General features: G+C 35.7%; 1 protein-coding gene across 1 annotated transcript; it reads left to right on the top strand.

The window, feature by feature from the left end:
• The first annotated feature begins 399 nt into the window (after positions 1-399).
• On the top strand, positions 400-2488 carry LOC140038399 (uncharacterized). The gene is made up of 2 exons (XM_072083743.1): positions 400-1091; positions 1531-2488. Exons 1-2 carry the CDS (start codon positions 400-402, stop codon positions 2486-2488), a joined length of 1650 nt encoding a protein of 549 aa, XP_071939844.1.
• Positions 2489-12119: the final 9631 nt, after the last annotated feature.

The following is a 12119-nucleotide window of genomic DNA, read 5'->3' as shown; positions in this document are numbered from 1 at the left end:
AATTGCTGAACTGCTTCAACCAGGCTATAAATAATGAATGATCTTTTTTATTTCCTGGTTTCTGAAAGCCTTCATCCTTTGTTAGCCATGTCCCTTTAAGGGACTTTGGACTATTTTAGATAGTTTATTCAGTGTTGCAATTCGCAGACATATTTCCTGTTCGCGAAAAAGAGGTAGGCAGGTGTAGGCCAGCATCTGGTTGTTTGGAGATGAGCAGCAGAAAAGTAAATCCTTCTGCTAATCTATCTATTAGTCGATCTCGTAGCAAAAAACGTAGTGCTCCTGATTCTATAAGCAAACAGAGATCAGGTTGGAATTTGTTTCTGATTTGACTTAGCCATTTCTTAACTTAGATTCTGATTTATTTAGATGGCCAGTCGAGTTAATAAAGTCGCTCGTATGCGAAATAAAACTGCACTGATAAAACGAACAACTGCACGTTCAAATATATCTCGTCTTGCTAATATTCCTGAGGCATCTTTGGTTCTGCATGATGCTCCTGATTGTGAGCATTCTGGAGCGAAAAGGTTCCATTTGGAACCTCCTACCTTTTGCTGCTCAGGGGGAGAAATCTCTATCGTTGCTCCTCCAATGCCTTATGATTTGAAACGTTTGTTCATTGACAGCGATGAAGAGAGTACTCATTTCAGAAACAATGTTCGTACTTATAACAACAATCTTGGCTTTACATCATTTGCTGCGAAATATGACTCAGAATTAACAAAGAACGCAAAAGGTGTTTATACCTTCCGTGTTCAGGGTCAAGTTTACCACTTTCTTGATGGCTTTATTCACTTAGACGATAAACCATCTGAAATCCAATTATATTTCTTTGACACTGATGAAGAATTAGCAAAGAGGCTTGGTAACTCTGATAAGCTGCGCGAAAGCACTTTAAAATTGCTTATGCGCGTTCTTTCTGACAATCCTTATGCTCGATTCTTTAAAAGCCTTAGGGATGTTCCAAACATCGACAATCTGAACATTGTCCTTAATTGTTATCCTTCACTTGACCAGCGAGTATATAATCTTCCCTCTATCTCGCAAGTTGCAGCTATGTGGACTGAAAGTGATGATCAGTCGTCCGATAGGTGCGCTCATATTCAGATTTATTCTCGTTCAGCTGGTAGTCATAGGATTCAATATTACTATGGCTATTACGACCTTTTACAATACCCTCTCATTTTCCCTTGTGGTGAGTGTGGCTAGCCCCATGAAATTGAAAGGCTCCGCAAAAGGAAAAGAGGAAGGGACACCTGTGAGGATGATATTAACATTGATCCAACTTCAGTTAACTCCTCATTGGAGTTAATTGATTTAGAACAGAGAGGTGAGTACCTTTCTCCCTTGTTATAAGCTACTGAGTCTAGCCATTGCATTATATTGTCTAATCATGTAGAAAATATTTTCCTTCTTTATAGCTGCTGATCGATGAAAAGTCGAGGAAGATACTGTATCGGCTAGGGAGTACTACTGTTATAGGTTTCAAATAAGGGACAATGATGAGTCAATGTTGTTACACATTCTTAGATTACTGCAGCAGTTTTCGGTTGATGTTTATGTCAAGATAGAAACAAGTAGACTTGATTTTTATAGACATCGACAGAACAAAATACGCTTTGAAATTCTACAAGGAGTTCTTGACAGTGTTTCTGTTGGCCAAACTGCTGCTTCTAAGGTTGGCCGTAAGGTCATTTTGCCAGCTTCCTTTATAGGTGGTCCGAGGGATATGAGGCGTCGTTACCTTGATGCGATGGTGCTGGTGCAAAATTACAAAAAATCAAACATTTTTCTTACGATGACATGTAATCCAGCGTGGAAGGAGATTCAAGAGAATTTGAAATACCATGAAAAACCTCAAGATCGGCCAGACCTTCTAGTTAGAGTTTTTAGAGCTAAATTTGAAATGCTTAAAGCAGAAATTCTGAATAAGCAGATCTTTGGCGAAATTGTAGCATGTGTTTATGTGATCGAGTTTCAGAAACGTGGCTTTCCTCATGCCCATTTATTATTGATCTTAAAACCTGGTCATAAGCTACTTAATTCGGAGTCATACGACAAAGTAGTTTGTGCTGAGTTGCCCGACAAAGATCGATATCCTCACTTATATTCTCTTGTTGTGAAACATATGATCCATGGTTCTTGCGGAGACATGGATAAATCCTGTTCTTGTATGAGAGATGGAACTTGCAAAAATCGCTATCCAAAGAACTTTTGTGCTCAAATGACTCATGGTGAGGATACTTATCCATATTATAGAAGAAGAGATGATGGCAAGAGAGTCAAAGTTCGCAGATTTACTCTTGATAATAGGTGGGTTGTGCCTTACAACCCTTACCTACTTGCTTTATTTGATTGCCACATCAACGTGAAAATTTGTTCTACTCTTAAGCTCGTGAAATACTTGTATAAGTATGTTTTCAAAGGATATGATCTCGTGAGCTTTAAGATTATTTCTTGTGAATCAGCCGATGATATTGATAAATAAAAGACTTCCAGAAAGGTAGATGGGTTTCACCTCCAGAAGCTTTTTGGCGCATTTATGAATTTAGGCTCAATGAAATGACTCCAGCAGTTTACACTCTTCAAGTTCACCTTCCAGACCAACAATTTGTTTCCTTTGACAAGAACTCTGACTTGTTGCAATTACTGAGTAAAATTGATTTTTCTAAAACAATATTAACTCAGTTTTTCCACATGAACAGAACAAATCAAAAAGCACAAAATTTGAAATGCTTCTATAGAGATTTCCCTGAACATTTTGTTTGGTCTACTAAATATAAAGAGTGGACTGAAAGAAAACGTCGAAAGGTGATTGGTAGGATGGTGACTGTTAGTTCAAGAGAAGGAGAAATGTATTATTTGAGATTGCTTTTAACTCACATTACTGGACCGATATCTTTTGAAGACCTTTTGACTGTTAGTGAACAAAAATTAACTTCATTTAGAGAGGCCGCTTTGGCTCTCGGACTTCTGCAGTCTGATGCATATATAGAGGAGACGTTTTAGGAAGCAGTGGCGTTTCAAATGCCGTCCTCGTTGAGGTTATTGTTTGCCACTCTCCTTGTGTATTGTTCTCCGACAAATCCTAGATCGGTTTGGGAAAATTTTGAACTTAAACTTTCTACTGACTATCAGCACTAGCAACCATTCCATGGACTTTCTTCTCCTGAAATTAGAAGAAAAGTTCTGCAGGATATTAACAGCTCACTCGAACAAATGGGCAAAAACATTGCTGATTTTCACTTTGTCTCTGATGATTTTACATGTGGTTATGCTGAAAGGTTAATAAAGGAGATTGAAAGTGAAAGAAACTTAGTAGTAACACCTGAGAATCTGTTGTTGCCTCAGAAGTTGAATTCTGAGCAAAAGCATGCCTATGATCTAATCCTAAAAGCATGTTTTTCCTTAAAAGGTCAAGTTTTTTTCGTTGATGGCCCCGGCGGCACCGGTAAAACGTTCTTGTATCTGTCGCTTCTCGCCACTTTACGATCACAAAACCATGTTGCAATTAGAGTAGCAACATCTGGAATTGCAGTATCAATTCTTCCTGGCAGAAAGATAGTTCACTCAAGATTCAAGATACCGCTTGATTTCTCGAAAACTAAGAATTGTCAGTTTAGTAAACAAAACTCTGCAGCAAAACTCCTTTCTGAATCTATGCTTATTTTGTGGGATGAATCTTCAATGGCTAAGCGGGAAACAATTGAAGCATTTGACGAATTGCTAAAAGATTTAATGGACTCAGATTTGTCTTTTGGAGGAAAGGTAATAGTTTTTGGCAGAGATTTTCGACAGACTTTACCTGTCATTGAGCAAGCGACTAAAGAAGTTCTCATAGAGTCGAACTTTCCCATTTCTCCTCTGTGGCCTAAACTACATAAAATCAGGCTCACAGAAAATATGCGAACTATGTTTGATCCAAGATTTTCACAATTCCTTTTAAGAGTAAGAGAGGGAAGGGAACCTGTTGATGATCAGGGAGAAATAACTTTATCGCCAGATATAGTTATTCCTTATTACGATAAAGAGGAGTCTTTAAACAGGTTAGCTGGTTACATATAATCAAATTTTGTTTGTTTTTTATACATATTCCTCCTACTTCCATTATGAATGAATCTTCTTATACACAGGTTAATAGAAAGCGTCTTTCCAGATTTGAACCTCTATTCGCAGGATCCTTATAACCTGATAAATAGGTGCATCCTTGCTCCTAAAAATAGCTCAGTTGATGAGCTCAATGAAATAATGATTAGGATATTTCCTGGAAGCCTTCAAACTTATATTAGCTCGGACAAGACTGTTGATCAGCGGCACCAAGGTGATTATGAGGACTTCCTCTATTCTCAGAATCCTAAAGGTCTCCCTCCTCATAAGTTGCTGTTGAAGGAAAACTGTCCGCTAATGTTTCTAAGAAATTTAAATCCAGCTGAAGGTCTATGCAATGGAACACGGTTAATATGTAGAGATCTCGGGCAGCACACGATTTCTGCTGAGATTGTTTTTGGCCACCATTGAGGAAAAAAAGTTTTTATTCCAAGGATACCTCTTCAGATGCCTGACAGTGACAAAAATGGGATTCCATTAATAAGAACATAGTTTCCTGTCCGGCTTTGCTTCGCTTTGACCATCAATAAATCGTAGGGTCAAACTCTTGACTACGTTGGCCTCTATCTGCAAGAACCAATTTTTTCTCATGGACAGTTGTATGTTGCTCTGTCCAGAGCTAAGACTGCAACTAAAGTTAAAATTCTTCGTGTTCCTGGAACATTTGATGGCACAAAAGTAGATTGTAAAACTCGGAATGTTGTCTTTGATGAAATTTTTAGATTAACTCAGGACAAAACCATTTTCTGTTTGAATTATGCTAACGTAAGGTAGTTATGCAGATTTTTTATTGTTAGATTACTGTGTTCTTGGATCTTTTAGTTCCTGTTCATTTATACATCAACTTATGTGTTTATAGGATGGCTAACTTGCTTCCAATGCGAGATACTATGCCTCACATGAAAAATTGGAATTGCATCATCACTGTTCAAGAAAAGCAACAGGTCACAAACTCAATGGGAAAATCGACAAGAAAATAGAAGTTTATTTTCTATGATTCAGAGGTTAGTCAGAGCTACTGCTCAGTTTTAGATGTAATGATTTAAGTGCGCTCTTCTTTTGCTTTCTTAATCCTGTATTAATTTCACCTCTTTAAGTAGGGATCAAGAGTCGAAGGAGTCATCTTCAATGATGACATTCCTAGAATGAGCCAGATCTTGCAGGTTTATAAAAAGTATAAAATCTCTAATGCTGAGGTTAGGCCTATACCGCCAAAGTTCCAGACATCTGAGCTTACCGTTCATTGGTTGATTAGTAGCAGGACTGTCATTGACGAAATTGCTGATGATGATGAAGTCATGCTTGTGAAATTCTGCTATTCAAAGTTTACTGATTTAGTTCAATACATGGATGACAAAATTAAATCAGTTGGTAGGTCTTTCAATGCTTTACTCTTAATGCGTTTACATTCTGAGCAAAGTTTTTTATAATCACCTTCTCTGTACTATTCATAGACGTGCTAGGAGTCTGATTAGTGCACTTGAGAGGAAAACAGTTATAAAAAACTCAAGGCAATCAGATGTTCAAAAATTTGTCCTGCTTAGTGAAGAGTAAGGACTTCAATCTTCAGTTTAGGCAAAAGTTCACACTGCCTCTCCTTCTTTTCCTCTGCGGTCATTTTTTCCGGTCTGTAACTGTTAGCTCTTATCACAAGTACAGATCACAGACGGTGCTATTGTCTTCATGGGATAGTTTTCTGGCTAATGAAGGACAGGAAATGCTATCTAAACTTCACAGCTATCCTGTGATCATTGCTCGCAGAGTCAAAGTGAATAACTATAATGGTTTATTCCCATTTTGATTTTTAAGATTTTTAACATTTAGCGTTTTATATTCATTTGCAACACCTGTAAATCTTTGCTCCATTTCTTTTCGCCATATAGGGGTCGCACTTGGTACTTGGTTTGATTCAGTGATTCTTGTTGATCCACCTATACAAGAAGCAAGAGAACTCAAGAACTGGTACAATATATTTCCAATCATCATTCTCTACACAGTTTAGATCTAAATGCTGTCCTGACTTCCAATTCTAACATTTTTTTGTCTCCTTTCACCCAGGGCATTGAGGAACACTAAGTTGATTAAAGAGATTGTCGAAAAAATGACTATATTAAATATAATCCACAACTGTCATTAAAATCAGACCAAAAAATGACTTGGATTTGTAACATAACTTCATCGCAAAACGTTTGGGAATGAAAAATGTTGCCCTGTTTTCGTACTTTTGTCATGTATGATCATCTTTTTATACTCATACTTGCTCGTCCTTTAGACTATATGGGTGAATGCACAGATCTCTTTTGAGCACATCTTCTAGAAATATTGGTACATAAGTTGTAAAAATTGTTGTCGAGCTACAGCAGCGGACTATGAAGTTGTGTTTACCTATAACTCATGCAAAGAGAAACATGCTGCAGTACCTAGGTACTAAATAATATATCTTTCCTATATTGGTTTCTGTTCATCGTTCCCTAATGCTTGACCAATCAAAAAATAACTTGCTGCATATTGTGCACCTATTTTCAGATGTCGCTTTGATGTCGATTTAATCGATATCACTGGTGTGATACCAGCTTCAATATTTGGCAAATTAGCGGAGAAGCTATTGACGTTTAATGCGCTAGAAGCAATGCAGCATTTTAATGAGATTCTTACCTCTTAAATCTTAATAATAAAGGTATTATATAATTTTTAATCTTACTTTTCATTCTCTTAACAGAATGTTGAACTTCCTCTCGAGTTTGTGCACAAAGAGCTTAAATAAAAAACGTTTCTGCTTCACATCAAACCTGTGCAAATGCAGCTGGCAGATGTAAGGCAGCGTTGCACAATTATATACTACTCTGAAATTAATGATGATGTTGATTCTGTCCAGTTAACAAGTGAAACAAAAGATGACTCTCCTTTTCTTAGCAAAGAATCTAACACCATACAACTGGGGACTTCAGGTAAATCGCAGATGTCTGTTTTTTGTTCTATATTTATCTTTTACTACAAATGAATAATATGACATGAAATTTATGATCTCAGGAGAAAATAGTACTCGTTCAAAGGTTTGTGTTCAGCTGTCCGAAAGGTTTGATGAACCACAGACCATTGAAGCAGATAAGGATGAAAATGCAGAGTGCAGCTCTAGCAAGAAGCAAAAATTAAACTAACTTGTTGCTGTTGAGTTTTTCATCCACCTAATTCTTAGGTTCTATGGCTAACATGTTATCGTATATTTTTGCAAGGTTGCTTATGCATTCTTAGAAGGGTCATTGATGTATTAATGAAAGATGTGCTTTTGTCCATGGATACCCCTTAAACTCCTTTTGGTCTGGTAGCTTTTATCTTTGCTGATAAACTGCAATCAGCAACGACAATGTATCTGAATTGATGCTTTACAACTGTTATGTACTTGTTACAATATCCTTTAAATTCGCCTTCTACTCTATTTAGTTCATTAATTGACCACCTGGTGGATCTGCTGTTTCTTATACATCAATTTTGCAGAATACCTTTATCAGAACCTATTCAAGTCTTCCCCTACACATAACTCTCTTATTAAATATCACACCTACTATTATGAACTACACTTACACTCTGCTCACCAGCTCAGACTCGGGGATCTATTATCCTTAAAATGTGTAGTTGTTCAAGCTTCAATAAATTTAAGAAGCACAGCTTTTTTTCCTCGGACAATACTGTGTTATACAATCTGCTATGCCCTTACTTTATTTGAAACACAGTAGATAAAACAAATGCAAGGTGGTTGCAATGACTCGATTCCTAGCATTCACTTCTTTTATTATTAACCAGTTTTGCATCTTTGATATGACAAATCATTAATCCGCTTAACTGTGAAAAATGAGAGCTAGACTAATTATAAAAAAATTTATTTAAAAAAATGTTAACCATCCATTCTTTATATATAACTACTTCTTGAATAGATCATACATCCCAGGCAAAGCACTGCAGCAAGTTAACTTTCCTGCTTGCTTTCCTCATGTTATACCTAATGTTTGGCGATTTTCTTTGCCTGCATATAATTACATCTTTGACACTTTTTTTTATTAGCTTCTCCAATCAGATCAATGGCAGAAGGTTTATCTACCTATGGATTGACAAACAGCAGCTCGATGACCTGTTGTTTTCTGTTGAAATGCAATCGCAGAGGAGAGGTATAATTTTTCTTCCATGTGATGGAAAATACATGTTAATGACATGCGGTACAGTTATATAAGTTCATTTAACATTTCCTAGTTTTATCTCCTAAAACACAGATTCTGCCTGCTGAATTCAAACTATTACTTAATCAGCACCAGCGCAATACAATCATTCTCAGACATGGAATTTATAAATGGCCTGTTGTGGTCGGTGATCGTTCATTTGAAGAAGGTTGGGATGAATATTGCCATGAAAATATCACTAACAAACATGATATGTTGCTTCTACGGCATATCGGCAATCTCATCTTCGATGTCATCCATTTTTCCGAGCTGCAAAAACAAGTTTACCTATCTTGGACAGTTCCATTGCCAAATTAATTGCAGGCTGGTACTGATCATGTACAAGGTCAATTTATGCTTCGCTTTATATCATGCAGTTACTTGTAGCAAAATTCTATCTAATTTATTATCTATTTAATAACTTCGGATAGTGCAGATTCTATGATAATTCAACAGTAGGTTGCTTTATAAATAAAACCAGATTTAACCCAAATCTCACTGATTCGGTTTCCTTCTATCAAACCTTTAATACAACAACCCCAAACACATTGGTAACCTATCCTTACACTATTTCTTTCTCCCTTTCTTACTGCATTCCTTTAAACCAACTCTATATATTATGTTCTCTGATCTGACTGTTATTCATTTCCATTAGAAAATCCCAAGATTCGTTGATCACTTCGTTAATGGACAAAGAACTCCAACGCTTCTTATTAGGACTGGAGAGAAACTTACAGAGATTGGTGTAAAAGGGAAAAAGCTAAAAAGAAATCGGAGAAACTTCGTTCTTCAGCATCAGTTGCAGCACAATGAAGTCCTTGTCTTCATTCCAGAATCATCAACTACCTTCACAGTTTTAATTTTTGATGATAATGAAGTCGAGAGAGTCTTTCCATGGTCTTGCATCTTCAAAGTTTATTCTAATTGTCCTGCTTGTGCCTAACTTCTGCAGTATGGTTTTCTCTATAAACTAAATTCGCTTTTCTCTTGAAGCTTTTCATCAGACATGGTCGAATTTTTTATTTCATTGAAACGCACTATACATTCTTGCTAAATATGACTACATTGCAATGAAATTAAGCATGCAGCAAGTAACTTAAATGCAATGGTCGAATTTTTTCTTACAACAATGCTTATTTAAAAGCTTAATCATTTTATAACCAAATAACTTAAATGCAATGCATACGATTTATGATATTTCCACTTGAAAATCTGGGCATTTTCTGGGCAACATGAAATTAACATGCGCGGTGATCCCCTCCTAGTACTAAGAAATGGCTTAGCGAGGCTATGAACCTCAAAAGTCGTGTGAAGTCGTATTCCGCTTCAGAAGGATTTGCACCACAAGAAATAATAAATAATTCACATATTTTTCAACAACCGTACCTTTGGCTCCATCTGCAAAAGATCTTTTTAATGTCATGAGTCGGCATTAGACTATTGGAGTATCAATACATGGAGCTTTTTTTTTTTAGTGTGGAGTTGTTTAATAATTAATTAATACATAATCATTAGAGTCGATCAGTAGTGAAAGAATGATTCTTAGAGTCTTTTGAGTCTGGAATTGTTTAATAATTAATGAATACATCATTACTGGAATCAATCAGTAGTTAAGAGAAGATTATTAGAGTTTTTCTCACCATCAGATAGGGATGACAAGGGTACACGCCCCGTCGGGGGAGTAATGGGTTGGGGACGGGGGGAATTTTTCTTCCCCAATTTTAAATGGAGCAAGGGGTGGGAGACGATACCCTCGCCCCATCCCCCGTTTCAATTTATTAATATAAATAAATGTAATATATTATATAATCTAATAATAATAAATTATTAGTGAGATTGATTAGTGAGATGGCACTAGTTTGTTAGTTATGAAGATGAACATGATTTTATCACAAGTTTTGATTCAGAAGTATTCCATTGATTTGAGATGGCTGCTATTGCACTATTTCGATTTCAACAATCTTACCCATAACGTAAAAAGAGGTAGGTTCTTTTTGTTTTTGGTTCTGAGCCCCAATGGCGTCTAATTCCCCCCTCCCCATCCCCGCTTCAATTTATTACTATAAATAAATGTAATATATTATATAATCTAATAATAATAAATTATTAGTGAGATTGCACTAGTTTGTTAGTTATGCAGATGAACATGATTTTATCACAAGTTCATTCAACAACCGTACCTTTAGTTATGCAGATTGCACTTCCCGGCATTCAGATATCCGTGGAGGCCGACCAGATGAGGACCAAGAATCTGAGCCTCCCAGGTTGTCGTTTCTCTCAAAATTCACTATTTGCTTCAACAGTCGAAGGCTACAGTTTTAGCTTATTAGGCAACGGTGCCATAAGCTTCCAGGCACTTTTTCTCTTGTTGAATTTGTTCAAAGCAATCAACGATGAAAAGGTTTGGACTTTGGAGGCAAATTTGTTTAGGGTTATCTTTTTCTTTTTCCCCAAAGCAACCGATTTTGAGTGGTTGCCGTACAAAAGGAACCCAAGTGAAATTAGACCGGTCGATTAATTTTGGTTCAAAGTTGTAGAGGTAGAAAAAAATTTTGTTAAACTAAACCAATTTGAATTATTAGAAAATTAAAGTACAAATAATAACAGGACATTTGGTGCAATGCTATAGGTGGCATTGGGTTGGCACAATAAACTTGTCACCGAGGATCCCAAGTGGTGTGGGGGTGGCAGTAGGAGCTATTGACCCCACTGAACTTTATAATGCATATGCATAATTTTATAAGTTTATCCCCGTATTTAAAGTTTATTATCTCATTACCAACAGTTAATATTCTTTGAATGGTTAGACCTTGATCTCTGAAGATATATTCATAAACTGGATTATAAACTTGTGGGCATGTCTCACACAATATATATATATATATATATATGAGTCCAGCTATTATACAAATCAATCCTTCTTAATTAACTTAGCTTACAAGTAAAACATTCACCAATCCCGAACTATAACATTATCAATCACATACCAATGCACTTGAATCCAATATTTTTTTAATGTTATTGTTTTACTAATTTTTCCTCACTAAATCAACACACTTGTCAATAAAAAGATAACTAGTTTTACCTTTTACACTTGGATTAAAACCAATCAAGACACAACTTTATTATTTATTATTTTACCATTAAAGATAGAGAAAACTTATTAGGGACTCGCGAGATTAGAAGTGACAAAATACTTTATAGCTATTTGAGGAAATAAACCTTTATTGAGATTTTAGAGAAGAAATGGAGAAACCCAAAAAAGGATTGATTAGTAAGAATATTATTATTGTTTCCCAATTAGCACTCCAAATCTCCAAGCAAGAATTCTGTCTACTATTTAGAAATTTACTTGGTTATATCTTCAATAAAATTTTGTAAATTGTTGATTTTTATTCACAAACATATGGTTGAGTTATAGTTTTATAGGGTAGTTTTTAGGAAGAAATTTTTAAATCATTTATAGTTCGTAGTTCGCACTTGCATTTGATTGTTTATGTGATGAAATTATATTTTTTTTCATAGTTCGTTTGTGAATTAATATCTAGTTCGATATTTAATTTTAACCAATTACGAAGAGATATTACAAAAGGAAGATTATGATTGAAGAATCATTTAATGTTGAAGTTGATGATAATGATCATGGAAAAGATCATTAAAAAAAAATTAGGTGAAGGTTAATTTTGATGATTTATCTATTAATTTAGGATTGAGGAAAAATTGTGTTAATTATCACCCTAAATTTGCCCCCACAATTAAGTTTCTAACTCTACCCCTACCTAACTCCAAAATCTACATCAC

Source organism: Coffea arabica, chromosome 3e, assembly GCF_036785885.1.
Source record: "Coffea arabica cultivar ET-39 chromosome 3e, Coffea Arabica ET-39 HiFi, whole genome shotgun sequence".
NCBI lineage: Eukaryota > Viridiplantae > Streptophyta > Magnoliopsida > Gentianales > Rubiaceae > Coffea > Coffea arabica.
This window is presented reverse-complemented; position numbering and strand designations above follow the sequence as displayed.